This window comes from Amia ocellicauda, chromosome 15, assembly GCF_036373705.1.
Source record: "Amia ocellicauda isolate fAmiCal2 chromosome 15, fAmiCal2.hap1, whole genome shotgun sequence".
Lineage (NCBI taxonomy): Eukaryota > Metazoa > Chordata > Actinopteri > Amiiformes > Amiidae > Amia > Amia ocellicauda.
Window position 1 is genome coordinate 7,544,266 of NC_089864.1, and position 18,252 is coordinate 7,562,517.

General features: G+C 37.5%; 1 protein-coding gene across 2 annotated transcripts; it reads right to left on the reverse strand.

Annotated features, from left to right (window-relative positions):
- Positions 1-972: 972 nt before the first annotated feature.
- Positions 973-18,151, reverse strand: il17rel (interleukin 17 receptor E-like). 2 transcript variants are annotated; one of them, XM_066724409.1, is made up of 15 exons: positions 17,903-18,151; positions 15,048-15,075; positions 12,467-12,610; positions 11,544-11,650; positions 11,139-11,253; positions 10,755-10,799; positions 10,040-10,179; positions 9,562-9,633; positions 7,866-7,920; positions 7,487-7,650; positions 6,941-6,985; positions 6,641-6,698; positions 2,832-2,948; positions 2,653-2,712; positions 973-2,223 (listed from the first exon to the last, which is right to left on the reverse strand). In XM_066724409.1, the coding sequence occupies exons 1-15, from the start codon at positions 18,143-18,145 to the stop codon at positions 1,661-1,663; spliced, it is 1,956 nt and encodes a 651-aa protein (XP_066580506.1). In that variant the 5' UTR covers positions 18,146-18,151; the 3' UTR covers positions 973-1,660. The 2 variants fall into 2 exon arrangements, with proteins under 2 accessions (XP_066580506.1, XP_066580505.1); XM_066724408.1 differs by having other exon boundaries at positions 2,832-2,951; positions 17,903-18,150.
- Between the last annotated feature and the right edge of the window lie 101 nt (positions 18,152-18,252).

Genomic DNA, 18,252 nt, shown 5'->3' on the forward strand with positions numbered 1-18,252 from the left:
ACACATACTGCACTCACATGAAAAGCTGTATAAATACACCCCCATGCTTCTTTATAAATATAACATGCAAACATATTATTTTAGCCCCTCAACAGGTTTGCAGGCTCCATCATCTTCCCTGATTCAAGCACAGTGTGTAAAGAAATAAAGAATGCTGTTGTCATTGCCAGGATTCTGTTCACATGACAATTCATTAAGCAGATTGTGTTAAATGTATAAAAATAAAAGTATTTTCAGGATGTCTTGATAGTTTAGTTTAGCAGTTGCATAAATAGCATTATACATCATTCAAAAAACACATGAATGCAGAATTGAATACTGTCCAGACTGAGAAAAAAACAAGAAAAAACAAAACAAAAACTACCAGGAAATGATTCTGCTTTTTTCTGTTTGGGTGATTATGCTAAGAGGAAATATCTACCAAAAATAATTCCCTGCCTATTTTTACAGTAAAAGAAGAATCGGTCATCAAGGCCTGTTCATAAAGACGCCATAGATCCCTTTATACGCAAGCAGAAATGGAAAACTGTTTCTACTTCCTTTTGCGATAATGACTTCTGCAAACATTTGTTTATTCAAAATGCACCTCAATAGTTAAGGCTCCAGTAATCATTCTCATTTACTGGTACAGACATTCATAGAAAAATGACTTGGAACAAAGATTAATTCATGTGTCCCTGCTACTGCTCAGACACGTGTCATAACAACACAACATTACTCTGAGACACTTATTCTGTACAGACCGTTGAGCTGTTCGTGTTTCATTTGTCAGCAGGAAGCAAAAGTTCTACAAACAGAAAACACACGCTCTGTTCTCAGCAACATTGTTGCTCAATAATTCATATTCTGCTTTTAAATTCTCTAAAGATATAATTTTCTCAGCCCAACTTTGATAATTAAACTTTCACCAGATATAATGAGCTATGCTTGGCACCACTTCCTGCATTAGCTGAGGGAAATAAAGATATTAAGGCTGATTAGTACCCTTTAATGATACTGTAATTAAAATACCTTTGCAATAATTGCATGCAAAGACATACACACACAACTAATAAAATATATTATGTAATACATTATAACATGAATGAAATGAACAACATACAGTTCAGAGCATTTAACATGGCTAAAATGAGAAAAAGTAATATAAACAAAATGTAATAAAACCTCTAGATTTGTACAAGGAATAATATTGTTACTTAATATCAACCGATCTATTTGCTTAAAATAGGTCACATTACTTGCATTTCAAAAAGTCTGTCTACAAGTACATCCAATGTTTGTACTCTGATAGTAGACATTTGTTTTGCAATCTATATAATATTTTCTCTGGGATTTCCACCTCACTGTGACTTTACTAGAGTAACAGATTTACAGGACATATGTGGCATGGATAAAGCTTAGCACACCCTGTGGTCATAATCTAAACATTTTTTATTTGTATTAAACTATAAAGCTCACAGTGCACCGGTTTACATTTTCTAGATAAGCACCTATGTTTTCAGACCTCGGTTTTCTTGCCCAGACATCAAAACAAGAAAACCAAAACAAACTTGACCTGGAGCACAATGTAGACACACGCAACAGTTATAGCTTTCATATAAATGAGAAGAATTACATCTATTTTGGTTGAGAAATGAATCTCTCATCAGTCCCACTTGTTTCATTTTCTCATTACTGAGGCATTTCCAAGCAAAGAGGTTTCGTCACACGTGCATTCTGTTGAAGTGTTTTCCAATTCAGAAAGGCTGCCTTCGAGATGTGTCAGGATTTGTTTGCTCCTGTAATCTTCCACGGAAAACAGGAGATCCAAAAGCGCAGCGGCGTTTGGAAAACTGATCATAGCAAAGATTTCTTTTACCCTGCTGAGAGGGATCACATTAAACTGGCTCGGTAGTGTGATGTGCGCGGTATTGCCGATGCAGGTAACAATATCGACCTTTATCAGCGCTGAATGCAGACATTCCTTCGCCCGTGGAAGAATGTTGCCATTGTTCCTAACGAGTCTGTTGAGATGTTTAGCACATCCATTTGACCAGACTAGGATGACAGTGACATTTAGGGTATCCAAGCAGAACTTCTGTTTCTCAAAGGTGTGGTCTAAATTAATGAGCGTCACAGAGAAGTGCAAGTCCTTGAGGTACTGTTCAAAGGCCTTTACCAGGCTGGTGTGGACACCATCATCAGCAGAGAAGAGAACTGTCACATCGGGCTGAAGAGGGAGATCTGGAAACACACAGCATTCAAATGATCGTTGTTGAAATAACTATGAAACATGACACTTAAATCAGCATTTTAAGTGAGCTAACTTATTTAAAGTGATGCCTTCTCTGAATGTGGCATCACTCACACCACCACAAATCACTAGTACTAAATATGTCTGTTTAGTTTATATATTGTGGTTGGGGTTAGCCATAGGGTACTTCAATATACTCAGAAAAACCCAGGGATATAGAAGTGGCACCAGCACCAAAAGCCTTCCTGAAAAACACTATTATAGGTTAAATAATGATAATTGTAATAGGCTAACAAATAAAAACATGGAATGGATTGCAAGTAAAAACAGCGAATATGTATACAAACATGCTTTTGCTTGACAAAGACTGAAAGTAAATTGAAAAGTTGAATTAAATTAAAATGTATATATATTCTTACTGGGTTTGTGTGTAAGTTGTTGACGGTCACTTTTTCTCTTTCTATTTCTTCTTTGAAACACTGGGGGAAAAAGAAACTCTCATGAAACATTGCATTTCTATCGGTCCACACATTCTCTGACTGTAATGAGAGAGACTGATCAAATAATTTCTCTCTTATATGTGCAACAGAGAACATACCTGTTAGCATAACATGTCCCACAAGAGCCACCACAATGACAACGGTCACTGTAGAGAGTGAAAGTGCCACCATCCACATCGGTGTGCTGTCACTCGGCGCGGTGTTGGGACCCACATCTGCTGCAGGATATGAAAGCATCCAAGCATCAGTGGCACAGTACAAAATAATCTGCAGTTAGATAACATCATACCCAGATCTGCTTTCAGAGTAGTTAGGAAAATTACATTGTGGGAAATGAGAGCAGTAGAACACTCTTTGTCCCCGGTGCAAGATAGGGTCACAACAGAAAGTCAAAATGTGAGGAGGATGAGGTAATGTCTACCTTCCTACATCTACACAGCCTATTTTTCTGTTTTTGAACAACGAACAGACCTGAACATGCAAGCCCCTGTTTTTGTTTGAATTCTACTCGTTTTCCTCGAACATGGGACAGCTGCTCTTTCCAAATCCACCCATGAAACAGAGAACTTGTTTCCACTTGCTTTCTGTCTTTCTCTGGAAAGAGTATATTAGAAAACTGTCGCAGTGGACGTTACAAGAAAGCACAGCTGTTGCCACACTGCTAATGGCTCTGCCTTGCACGATACAGACACTCTCACAGTTTTCACATTTTGTTACTTGAAAGCTTGCTGTCATGATGCTTTGAAGTAGGAATTATGTGTTATATACAACACTACTATGCCACACTGTCAGAGCAAAAACAAGATATAAATAAAGAATTAATATGAAATAAAAATGGAAAAGTCATTAAAGTATTCAAACCCTTTGCTGTGTCAACCCTTAATTAATTCAGATGCACAAAATGTCCCTAATAAGCCACACAATTGGTTGAATGGCCTCTGTCTGTGTGCAATAATAGTGGTCCTCATGATTTCAGACAAAAACACACGTCTCTGTGGGGTTCCTTGGTCAGGTAGTGAATTTCAAGCAAAGACTCAACCATGAAGACCAAGGAGCTTTCAAAGCAAGTCACGAGAAGGATAAAAATATATAGAAGTCTCTGAATATCCCTGTGAGCACAGCCTACTCAATCATGAAGAAATTGAAGGTGCTCTGAAAGAGCAACCATGGCAGAGATGGGAGAAAATGTGCATCAGTCAACAATATCCACAATACTTAAAAAAATAGCCTGTATGGTTGGCAAGAAGGAAGCCATTCCTAAAAATAAGCCATCTCAAAGCCCACAAGGAGTTTGCAAAAAAGCAGTGGAGTGACCCAGCACACATGTGGTCAGATGAGAACAAACTGGAACTTTTAGGTCTAAATGCCAAGTGCTATGTTTGGCACAGAACCAGCTCTGCACATCTCCCAGTCGACACCATCCCTACAGTCAAGCCTGGTGGTGGCAACATCATCCTATGAGAATGCTTCTCTCCAGCAGAGACTGGAAAGCTTTATAGGAAGGAAGGAAACATGGATGGACAAAGCACAGGCAAATACTAGAGGAAACCTGTTTCAGTCTGGTAAAGACATCAGACTTTCAGCAGAACAATGATCCAAAGCTAGACTGGAGTGGCTTAAAAATAAGAAAGTAAAAGTCCTTGAGTGGCCCAGTCAAAGTCCTGACTTGAATCCTATTGAGAATCTGTGGAAACACTTGAAAACTTCTGTCCATAAGCGATCCCCAAGCAACCTGAGAGAGCTTGAGCAAGAATGGGCAAGAATTGCACCACACCGGTGTGCAAAGTCAGTAGAGACCTACCCAAAAAGACTTCCACGAAATAGGAGTTGAGGAGTCTGAACACTTATGCAATCAACATATTTCATTTTATCTTTTTGTTGACATTTAACGTAACTTATCTTACCGTCTTCAGTTTTAGTATAAAATATTCAGATAAAAAAATGTATATTCATCATTTTGTAACTTCAAAAATGGGGCAGCGAATACTTTTGCAAGGCATTTTATAAATCTGATTTATATTCTAGTACAAGTGGCATTGATCCACAAACATAATACATTGGTAATACTAAATTGATAATAATAATAAGTTTGTATAAAACCACAGAGGTGTAATCAGGGTAGATAATGAAGGTACTGTATGTGCTACAAAACTCAATCATTTAAAAGAAATCACTTTTCCATTCAGACAGAGGCTGTGTTATGTTTTTACTCAAAACGCTGATTCAATTCAATGCAAATTCTTTCTTTCCTGAAAATGTGTAAAAAAAAAGCCCTGCCCGACTCTACTCCTATTCACCCACGTACACATGATAATAAACTGTCCTTAGTGTCGAAATAATGGAAGTTCTTTCTGTTGGACACATCATTTTCAGCAGAAATCATAAGAGAACAAGAAGTAGGGTTTGTCTTTCCTACTTGTTCGACTTAAACATTTGCACAAGAGAAAGGGACAAAAAATTAAGATGTATTGTGACTGGCATGCTGGGGAAGATTAGGTTGTACAATATTTCAATAGGGAACAGTTATTTGATCCCAGTATAGTGAATACTTTGGGATGGATAGTGGCCTGTAAAACTGCAGTCTAATCTCCTGGACACTCTTAAACTCCTATTGAACTATGCTCCCCCAAGCGCACAATTCCTTGCATATTTCTAACACATCCATCATTTTTACTGTAGCCTTACATGTGCCGACGCCACTCTTGAGCGCATACTGGGGAGAGAGCTCTATTATGTTGGCACATAAATATATAAATAATAGGATTTTGTTGAAGAGTTTAAGAGCAGGTTACAAATCACCAACTTGACAAGACAAATAGCGGGGGGAGTGACTTAACCCTTACATTTCGACACGACTGCAAACAGTACCTGGTGGTGTTGTCTATATATATATATATATATCTGCCGCAAGAGCACAATTGAAACACTTTTGATCAGAACTCCAGCTAGTGGAAATATATTCAGCCGAAGCTGGACTAGTCAAGCTTGGTCTTGGCCCATAAGTCTAGGACTGAAGACTTTTCACATTCGGTTATGGCCACCTTTGTCCAGAGAGACAGAGATGGACCTCATCAATAAATAATAATGTGATCGAAAAATGATTATCAAAAGAAAATGTAGCAGTAATAATGACCATAGAATGTATTCTACAATGAACCCTCTGAAGGTCATTTCAGATGCTCTACCAACATCAGTGGACTAACTAAGATTTTAAAGAGGTGCCTTGAAACAAATAAAAAGTGTTTGTCTTGTCAAGTTACGTTGATTGGCCAAATTACCCTTATTAAATTACCCCAATAGAACAAAGTTGTGTTCTAATGCATGTCAGGATGCTCTTATAAAACATTAAGTGTAATGACTCTAGTCACACACCAAATACTTCAAAGGAAATGTCATGCAAACAAGGTACAAGAGTTTAACCACAAATACAAGGGTGGATTCTGAAGCAGGTGGCTGTCAAAGAGTTTGCTTTGATTGTTTTGTTTGTTTTTTCCACAATGAACATCCATGTCAATCATTGGAATGGAAGAAGTATTTCAGAACACATGTGAGGATGAAAGGCTCCACACAGACACACCTGCCTGCACTGGGGTTAAATGTATGTTCACAAGTAGGCTCGCATAACCCAAAGATCAGACATTGTACACCTTTTCTTTTTTAATTACAGTATCACTGGGTGTAACCTGGAGCATAAATAGCACTTACACAACTTACTGGTTATTTAGTTGCAGGGCATATAACTCATTTGAAAACAGAACCAGTCTACACTGAATTGTGGGAAGGCTGTTGGCCTCAGACGCATCTTAAAAGGCTTGAATTGTAGTCAAAGAGTATCTCAATATCTTACGTATGTTTTAGCAACAGCAGGAGTAAAGGGAGTAGATAATTTAAAGGTAGAAGTAATTACCTGGGACATGATAATAAGTAAAGGGGCATTTAATCCATGAGCCGGTTTCAGTGGTAAACTAAAAACAACAAACACACACACAGGAATTAAAATGGTTTTTTTAACATACACCTTAAGACAATTTAGTTTGGCGCCATATTTTTCCACTTCATATAAAAATATCATTTCTTTAGTTAAAAATATAAGGTAAAATAGGTCTAACTGGAAAATTAAAACTATGAAAGACAAAAATGCAGCAACTGTGTCAACTGTCTACTGTATGTTTATACTAATGTTATTCAGTGTATCTAATTGTCTTACCTTCATGCACATTCTAGGATTTGGCTCCACTTGGGTGTATTTCACCTACAAACAGAAACAAATGGGAACAGGTCTCAGAAAATGTTAAATAGGAAAACCCATCACGAAACGAAAAATACAAATCTACAGCTAAGGAAACATACAATGTGTTTGGGTATACAGTCATCCCCGCAGGCGCATGGGAAGGGCCCCAGAGATTTATTCTGCAGTCAGCTGTCTAATAACTGCAATTAACTGTAAATTTTTCTGTTTACTGTTTACTCCTGAATTTACACATTTAAGATATAAACCACAATGACATAAACAATTGGAAATCATTCAAAAACACTTAAAAGAAGAACTTGAAATATGTGGAGCATAAACATGTCCGTTTATATCATAAACAATCTTATTCCCATTTGTTCGGATATAAAAACATTTCCGTTTACAGGAATTAGGGACTGCTGTGGTGTGTTTGATCTCAGCTTTGAGTTCTCAGGTCCAGAAAATATGATGTATTTTGCAATGTTTAATTGAAAAACAATGAATGGCACCATTGTATCTTACTTTTGACCTCTGGGCTTTTTTAGAAGTGTTTGCAAAGTTGCTGCAGAGGTTTTCTTCAGCTCTCCAGCAGAGGTTAATCTTGACATCGGTGGGGCAGGCCGGTTCCCAGGAGAGCTCCTGGGCCTCTGCATTGTAGTTGATCCCAGACCAAAGCTCTTCCGTACCTGAAGAAATAAGGAGTGGATTGTTTTTTACAGCATTCCTTAAAAATACATCAAATGTACTGCTGTATCGGGGGAAGATTTAAATGCCAAACTGACGAATCAGTGTTGCAATATTGATTGAATAGAAGGAGAACGGATTGTTGGTTTTGATTCTGACTATGGTCAATGCATTATGGTCGTTCTTTTTCATTGAAGAGTTCATATTTTTTACTCACGGTTTTTGAATGGGCATAGCTGAGTTCTGCTTGCATCTTCAATGGAAGACCAACCCTAGAAAACATTAAAAAAATGTTTCAGTTTATAGTTGATTGTAAAATGATGAATGGTGACTTTCTGTATCAAACTCAGCGAGTAAAACTCCTGCGCCCATGGTGGGGAACTGTCTGAGGCTATCAAGGCTGCTTAATTCAATGTGTGAGGTCTCTATCTGTCTGTATAGTCATATTTACACTTCAATATGCCTCTATAAGCCATTGAAAGTTATCTAGCTTCAGGGAAAACATAACAAAAGCAATATTGTACATTGAAGGCATAGAAAACCCCACAGCTTTTACTGGAGTCTATTGTGTAAAATCAATCAAACAAATAATAATCATATTTTACTGTCACGGTACTGGTTCTTTTGTAAGGCATACACATATATTATAGTCTGAATGATTCTGGCACAGTTTGTCTCTGAATCGGTTTGTGTAATGTCATCACAGTCAGCCATGACGGATGCCGCCTGAAGTGGTTTTGTGATCTTGGACTTGTTTTGCTGGTGTGCATTGCCAAAGTTGCTCTTTCAATGTTGATATCTCTGATTTGAACACATATTGACTTTGTCTTTGTCTTTATAGGCATTCAGGATAATGTAAGTAGATGGATTATGAACTGGTTGATGTATAGGAAACAGAGGGTGTCGATTAGAGTTGTTGCTTCTAACTGGAGTGAGGTTGTTAGTGGAGTTCCACAGGGATCAGTACTAGGGCCTTTGCTTTTTCTAATCTATATTAATGATCTGGACTCTGGGATAGTTAGCAAACTTGTCAAATTTGCAGATTATACTAAAATAGGTGGCTCAGCAGATACAATCTCTGCAGCACAGGCTATGGGAGGAATAGTACTAGATGAAGTAATGCATGAGAAAGACCTAGGAGTCTATGTGGACTCCTCACTTTCTCCATCCAGACAATGTGGGGAAGCAATAAAAAAAGGCAAACACAATCTTAGGGTATATTGTCAAAAGTGTAGAATTGAGAACAAGGGCAGCGATGTTCAGACTGTACAATGCACTAGTTAGACCTCATCTGGATACTGTGGACAGTTCTGGGCTCCACACTTCAAGAAAGATATCGCTGCTCTTCAGGCAGTTCAGAGGAGAGCAACCACACTTATTCCAGGTCTGAAGGGAATGTCCTACTGAGAGACTGAGGAACTGAACCTTTTCACCCTGGAACAGAGGAGACTACGTGGGGACTTGATCCAAGTCTTCAAAATCATGAAAGGCATCGACCACATCAAACCAGAGGAGCTTTTCCAGATCAGCAGGGACACACGCACCCGGGGACACAAATGGAAATTGGGCTTCAAGGCATTCAAAACGGAAAACAGGAGACACTTCTTAACACAGAGAGGCGTCACAAACTCCCCAGCGATGTGGTTGAAGCTGAAAGTTTGGGAACATTTAAAAATAGACTGGATAGGATCCTCCGATCATTTAGTTATTAATGGACACAAAACGAGCACAATGGGTCAAATGGTCTCCTCTCGATTGTAAACTTTCTTATGTTTCTTCTTATGTTTCTTATGTCTTATATCGCATACTGGAACCAGAACCATTACTATGAAAACACACTACATCTTCTCCGGATGGTGTATTGCATAAACACACAACGCAGGTCACAAACACACATCAAATTATCATTTTACCTCAATGCAAAGACAGGGCAACAGCCTTGAATATGGAAGTGTGGCGTTTTTCATCGGGTCTTCGCTTCTAATCTGCAAAATTACACAAATGCCTTCAGAAACAAGCATGAATAAACTGACACATACTGAAATAACCGAATTGTTTGATACTTTATAGTGTTTTCTCCCGACAAGATTGTTATACCATGCAAGCACTCCAACAGACGTCACTAATCTAAAACACTGTTACAGCAAAAAGAGCTTCTCTGGTTAAACTCTGAAACTATTACGAACACTTCTTTTGCATAAAACCTCCTTGTATATAATCTGGTTCTCTCTCATTCATGTTTGAAACACCTTGGCAAATCACAATGAAAGCAGACACAACAACAAAACATGAGAAAGACTTGGGTAGCTCATTAACATATTCAAATGAATAACTAAACAGCAGAAAAGGCATATGATACATGCCGTAAACCTATAGAAAGTTGAAACATACCAGGGTGTAAGCTCCCGTGCTTTCACAAGAGTGCCATTTGTGGCATAACCTCATGTTATAGTCTCTGTCTTTAAGAAGTTCAGAAACCTCCACCGATAGCATCTTCCTTTCTGTGTCGACAATGTAATCCAGTTTCCCCGCTGTTACAAAACAACACACATTTTACAAAGGGGACAGTTCAGTGTAAACACATCCAAAATGTGAACCTCAGGCAGTTGTTAAATATCCAACATTTCAGTAAAAGCATCAGCTCTTAAACAATTGTTGTTCACCAGAACTGCTGGTGGTGGAGCACAACTTACCAGCTACTTAGTTTCAGGGCATCGAACTCTTTTGAAAACAGAACCAGTTTGCAGTGAATTGTGGGAAGGCTGTTGGCCTCAGGCGGTCTTACTGAGAAAAGCTTCACTGACACATTCCAGATAATGTCCAAACGTATATACTGTACCAAATTAGCAAATCAGTGTGGAAGCAGTGGTTGCTTCAATAAAAAAAGCTACAGTTGACGCCCAGGTGAAGAATGGGTGTGAGTGTCACTGTCACATTCCTGTGATGGATTCTTTATTGCTCTGTTTTGACAGGCAGCTGAGCGTGACTGCGGAGTCAGTCAGCGTCAAGTTTATTTTAACTTAGAGGAAAGGCATTCTCTATGTTATTTTAGCTAAACAAATGGCTTCTGTGAACCATGACTAATTCCTGACTACAAAGTACTCACCTATGCATATTGGCACATCTTTCCTGATATCTTCATGGCTGCAGTCTACAGTAAAACAAGATTACAACATTGTGTTTGCAGTTTGTCATAAGCATGCTACAAGGACTGCTGCCACATTAAAAAACACTGTCTATATAAGCATAACCATTACAATGCAGCACACACTATGGAGGTCGGGGTGAGATCGGGGAACTGTATTTTCTTGCTCTTCTTGGATTGTTTATTGAAATGTGTTATTTATGACAAACTGTAAGTGTCTTTCATGACAAAGTGTAAGGGCATCTGTTAATACATTGTTGTTTCAATAAGTTTATTTTGTTGCAAGACGGTTAACTATGAGTGTGCTTTAATCCATCTATCTGTTTAATATTTGTGACTACGTACCTGGAACATGGTACAGTTGAGACCATGTTAAGTTACAGTAGTATGGGACTGTTTGTAATGTAACGTAAATCTGTTGGCCAATTCCAACTTCAAAACAATTGTACTGCACTTGAAGCTACAAAGAAAAGAGACAAAAAGATGTTATCAAACACACTGCTTGAAAACAGCTGCATTACGATAAGATCTATGAATTAGTATTGATACATGAATTCATTGATTTTAAACGTGAAAATGCATAAATTAAAAAAATGTACTGAGCACTTTTGAAATCTGTTTGTATTGTCCATGACAAATACATTTATACATTCCTATATTCGAATTCTTACTGACATGTATATTTTCCACTTCTCTACATTATCTGTATTAGAAAAAAAAAACTTGACTAAAGTATTTCGAAATATGTACCTGCTGTTCTTTAAACTCTTTATTCGAGTCTTTGGAGAATTTGATGACTTTGCATTGCTCAATGGCTCCAGCTGATGTAAAACACATTTTCACACCTCGGATATTTTCTGGGAAAGATTAATAGGGGAATAATGAAATGCTTTGTCAAGATAGAACGCATCCCTTAAGCCTTTTGTCAAATCTGCAAAGTCACTGCTTAGTGGCTTGACAATATGAAGCTTTATTGTGTGAAAAGGAAATTATTATCGTCAGAGAACGGCAGATACTATTACCTAATACAAAATAAATAATTAGCCATTCATAATTGAAACACAAACTTGAATCCAATCCAAGTGTTAAATCAGACAAAAGAAAAATCCTTGTGGGCCTTTTCACATTCCATTCATATACAACATTATTTCAAATGTATACAGTAAAGAACATAAACAAAACCTTTGTCCTGCTGGGTGTTCCCCTTTCTTTCAGGGCATTGAAATGTTTTGTGTACAGTGCCGGTGAGGAATCATTTGTATATTAAAAACGCATAAGAAAACATCTGCAAGACTGTGAGAACAACTGTAAGTGTAGTATGATATATATACATATTCTTCTTTCACATTTATTCTTGATTGAAAATCTAATTTCACTCCAGGACCAGACTCAATGGAGACTGATCAAAGTGTTTATCAATAACAATGGACAATCATCATGATAATGAGAGATAACCATGTGAGGCATCTATTCATTTAATACATTAGTACAGATTTGATTAAGCAGGCTACAGCTTTAAACATGTTTCATGCCCTTTGAAGCATCGTTTTAATCTGGCAATAAACATTATATATTGAGAGAGTTAATCTCAGCAGACAGCACTGATGTAGATCTGATATTGTTAGCCCTAATGAAAGTTTTCTGTCTCGGGATATTAATATTTTACTACATACCATTAAATTGTAACCTTGCATTGATTTTTAGATGCAAAGAGCATTTTTGCTTCCTCTCACACTTCATGACTGTAGAAATGTCCACGCTTTGAAAAACAGGCCCGGTGATAAACGCCGGCAGTTTTTGACAAAAGGAAAAAGATGCTAGAAAGGAACAGAAAACAAATAAAGTATTATAGTTATTGTTGTTCATTCATGGTGACTTACAAGGTTTACAAGAATCATAACACATCATTTGCATGATCTACTTGCCACATGGGAACAGCTTTGAGGAAGTGTGTGATGCGAGATGATTTGGCCTGTTTTTTACGTGTAAAGGTTATCACATTATATGCTGTCTTTCTTATGATTGGAGGTGAATGTCTGTTAAACTCATCACGATTGGAGAAAAAAACAGATACATATATATTTTTAAAATCCGTAAAATAAAAGAAGAAAAAAAACTTAGGATGTCTACATAACTGGACTCATTACTCATTGTGACATCCACAGTGAGTCAGCACAGACATCAAGCATTCATCTGTTTCCAGTGGCTTACGTAATAAAAGAGTTCTGCCACTAGCTCTTGACACCAAGTGATGTCATCGAGAATGTAACACAACCTGTATTATAGTTATAAAATGAGTTAACGGTACATTTAGGGAACTAAATAAATAAATACTAAGGATTTGGAAACAACTATAGTTTTTAAATATCTATCCCTTGGGAATTCTGTGTGGCAAATATGTCACATACAGAGGCTTGCTGAATTGGGATAATATATTTGTGTCAAGCCTGATAAATGTTTGCGACACATTATTAACAATGAATCGAGCACCTGGAGAATTGAGGTTAAACCCGGTCCTTACTACAGTTATGAAAACAATGAATGCTTTATCCCTTGTGCAATGTTTTCAACCTTTTCTCTCCTTGAGGGAAACAAACAATTAAGTTGTGGTTCCAAAATGAGGAAACTAAGATAAATATTTATTGGAGCAAAGACAATGTGGAGAGGCTGGCAAGCCTTAAAAGGAAAACATTTATGAAACAATAGTGTCTCATTTTAAAATGCATAATGAATTGGTGAGTTATTGGAAATAATAAACGATGGATAATAAATAAAGGACATAAAGGAAATGCTATGTAATTGTAAGGAGGGCTGGGTGTTAATCACATGTTTTGTATGAAAAGCTTTCCAGAGAACAACAGCTGAGCTCTCTATACATTTTCATATCTTGGTTTCCCCTTCTCATTGCTGACAGAAAAGGCTGATTCAATGCAGTTGAATGGTGTGTGCAAATTTTGTGATACTCCTCTGCTTCAGTTTGAACAACCTTAGTAAATAAGTTCTCAGCTTGGCAGGTTTTCTTACAATCGGAACAAGGTCTCTTTTGTCTGCAGCATTGGGTGACATTTAAGACTGAATAAGAACTGAAAAAACAATCCTTTGTTGTTTAACGACTCACAGATGTTTGTTCATTTGTTGGTTTCAGTCTATAAGTGCTCTGCTCTTGGTCACATTCCACTTAACCAGGATGGAGCCAGGGGGGCCACAGGGGCACTGGCCCCTGCTGAAATGTGAGTTTAACCCTTCCACTCCGGCAGCGCTAAAGTTCGATCAGACATGAATGATGATGTGTGATAGTGATAGTGTTCGCCAATGTTAAGCCTTTTCGAACAACTATTGGTTGTTAATATATGACATCTGTAAAGACTTCAACAACATCAGGAAGGTTTATTTTGTTGGGGCGTTAACAATATACAAAAGGAAAGGTCAGGTTCAGACAAGTTTTTGTGTTTTTTTTTTTTTTGGTAAGCATTTTGGCACCTTTTTGCCATACAACCACATATCGAACAAATAAGTTCTGTTTTTTTACTTTACCTACTTTTATATGTTTGCACTGTAATGTTACATAAGGGTCCAAGGATTGAATGTTACATTCATAACTTCAGACATTAATACAGCTTATCCTTGCAATTTTCTTAAATCCTAGCTTACAAACCGAGTTTTTAAAACCCATTTTACAAAAAAATCTTCCCGGGGCAGCATGTCCTAGCAGATGTCGGCCCCTCTGTAATAATCATAGCCCCCTTATGGCCCCCATTTTCAAAATCCTAGTCTCTTTTTCTATTATTTATCCACATTCAGTTTGAAGCATCCCTATCCATGTTACGACATCACTGAGGGTTCACACATGCATTCAAAAAGTTAATATAATTATTGATATTATATGAAACATTAATGTGTCCATGAAAAGGTCATAACTAAACCCTGATGCAGCCAGGTGATGAAGAGGATAAAAAGTCCATGACTATATTCCCAACCCCTGAGGAAGTGTCACTGACAGCCAGTGAGATATAAAACTATGACGCGGATAAGCAATCTGGAAAAACTCCTGATCTGTTTTCACGCTGTGCTGCTCTGACCTGCATTCAAGTGAAACCTGATCTCCTTATTCAGAAGCACGCGACAGATGTGAAGGAAATGTTATTCACGTTGAAATGTTACTCACGGACACCTCACAATGTGGAATTAATGAGTTTCCAGAAAGACAGACAGATAGGTAGATAGTTAGACAGTATCATATGAAGAAATACTCACAGTGGGGTTTAGTCTTGCAGAGAAGTCCCTGTGGCAATGACAAAAAGCACAATTTAACATGTAGGTTTACTAGCTTGAATTATGACGTGTAATGATGTTTAAATTGGGACACCTCAGATGTTCACTGTAGCGCTTTACTGCTTATTTCAGCTCTTTATGGGCTTTCTTGGATCAATATACTACATACTTCTCAGATGATTCACAGAGCCCTTTAAAACCTGCTGGAGTTGAACATACCTGAATGCAACAAATGTATTCACACCCATTTGTTTTTATCCTTTTTTTACCACACATACTTCTCGCTGCCTCATTCATTACACCGTGTCACAACAACACATCAGAAAAGTGAAAGTATCAATTATATCTGACCTTATCAACACAAGTATTCACTGTTGGCTGCTTATTCATGAATTATGTGCAGTAACTGATAGTACAAAAATGACCTACATTGTCCCCTTTATTGGGGACAATGAAAGGGGTTTTCCAGAGATGGAAAGGGGAATACATCCGTGAACCAGAATCTTCTTCTGTTTTTTCCTACGTCACATAATTAGGGTCCCTTGCCAACATATTTTGTGACACAATCAATATGCTGTCAGCAGTAGTTAATTTGGCAAGCGCGTTGCCTGGAGAAAATGCCTGGAGAAAAACAGACATCCCCTGAATTACGTCACCCCATCTTAGGTGGTTCCGCACATCCGTCGACAACATTGCACTGAGCGGCAATGAGGTCAGATGCTAATAAAATGTTATTTTGGGAAACCTATCAGTTCAGTGTGCTCACACTAGCAATCATATCACATAATATAAAAGACACTTTCAGTAAATGTCTCCTTATCTGAAGGTCACTGGAGGAAGTAATCATGCAAAGCAAATAAATGCTACATTTGCATAATATATCAACTTAATTAACTGTTGTTTTTTTTCCTGGTATATTAACATCTGAAAATAAATTAACAAATGCCAGTATGTGTAATATATATCAGTGTAACAACAAAAGCAAGTACCTGATAGGCCACCATCAAGTAACAAATAGTTTGTGATTGATTTAGTCTGGACTACTGGTTCTTGATTATGGAGAAGCGTTTCTGGATATGAAGAAGTCAATACAATGAAAATTGTCTGACCAAGAGGTGTCAGTGCGGTACACTTTAAAATTGTTATTAAACGCTATGCAAAACACACGTGTAACTGTGGTCGGTTATGACTTTCGCAGTGTGTGCATGTTAACCACAGAATCAGTTAAATTGAGTCGTGTAATTGTGACAAGATGTCAATTTCTTACATAGAACTAATTGTATCGTTTAGTTTCTCACTCATTGCCCAATACCGCACAAAATGTGGGTCATGCATGTGGGCACACCTCCGAGCAAATGATCCGCTAATCTGGAGGGAATGCCCACAACAGGTTCATGTTCATGAGTCCTGTTACTCAACACATCTTATCTTATCTGTGAGAGTCTGCTCAAATTGGGCTTATATATCAATTAACAGAAGATGAAGCGCTAATTACAGAACAGGTAATTAAAAAGTAACAGAATTGGCCAGCAGGAAAGCCCAATGCAGACACTGCTGTCATGGCTTCACTCATCTGTTTGTAGTGTCAGTAAATGTTTAATTTTAAAACCTGTAAAACCACCTCACATTATAACTTTTTCAAATATTTCTTACATACTCTTAACCCAGTAGTATGTCACCACGTGCTTCCTTGTTTCCATTACAGCAGTTTTATGGATACATAGAAAAGAGCCAAGCAGCTAATTGGGCCAATAATGATTTACTTTATACATTCATCAACCTTACGTAAGCCATGGCAAACCTTGACAGAGGATTTCACAAGGAAGAATACAGTCATTTGTCATAGGCTACCATAATGACCTACTGTAAATTTAAAGAATGGATCAAACAAACAACAAGCAAACAGCATCTCTAAACAATTCTACTACAAAACAGAATAAATACATGCCTACACACATACATACATACATTCATACATTTCAATAGTGCATGCTAGGTACTAATTGGCTGCAGACATGGAATTTGTAGACGTGCAAGAGATATATTGTCCCTCGCCTATGGATAAGTTTATGAAGACACCCAAGTAAACCATCAAAGGCAGAATCGATTAAAACAAGTATATGAAGTGTGATGTGTAATCAAAACTCTTTGCTGTGAAGAACCCTCACCATCTCAGGCAAAAGCCCTTCAAAGAAGTGGGATGGACTGGATTGACTGAACTCTCTTCTAAGTCTAGTAACTTCACTGTGAAAGTCTCATGTTCACAATGAGGTACACATTACTATCACAGTAGCATGTTGTTGATATTTAAGTCACCTGTCCTGGTAATATACTGTAACTGTATACTTAAGTATGCTTAAGTATGTGATTTTCAGGTGCTTATGGGTTGTATATCTATTACTATTAGTTTTGCTACTACATAAATAAGTCTCCATGTGCATTTATTAATGTAAATGTACTGCTGTTTTGGACACGTTGCTATATTCTCAAAAGTTTCTTAACAGATAAAGCAATTTGTGCCCCTGATAGAAAACAATTACTGGCATTCATTGTGACCTTTTATGGGAACGAGTAGAAACATATAGTACTCCTTTTCCAAAAGGAAGTAGGATGTTAAATATTGTGATTCACGTAGACCTTTGTCATACTAAGAGTAAATTTCAAGATATGTAAGAATAGACATCAAAGCTTAGAATCACCTCTGTCATGTGAACATGAAAATAATAAAAATGCAATAATTATTTGGACATGTTCATTCATTATCAATAGTAAGTATATAATTCATAATCATAAACATAAACATAATAAAATATGAAGTGGGAAAATAAGGGTCTTACCTCAGAACACTCATGTCCACATTCCTGAATTCTGTCAATTTTGTCCCATGCCAGAACAGAACTGCAAAAAAACAAGGCAATAAGAGCTATGATTTTCATTGTCAAAACCCTTTCAAAGAATGTAGCCCAATGCAAATCAATTCTATGGCTGACAAGTGTGTTATCAGCAAGTGTCCACAATTTCAGCTGGGTGTGAATAAAATAATGAGAGCTCTGCTGAAGAGAAGATCTTGTTTTAAACATAGGAAGGTTCCGCCTCCAGTCTCTCGGTGCTGCCTCTGTTCTGTCACTTCTCCTTACACATTCAGGTTAAGACGAGCAGTGCTGTCCCTGGTTCATATTACAGTCTT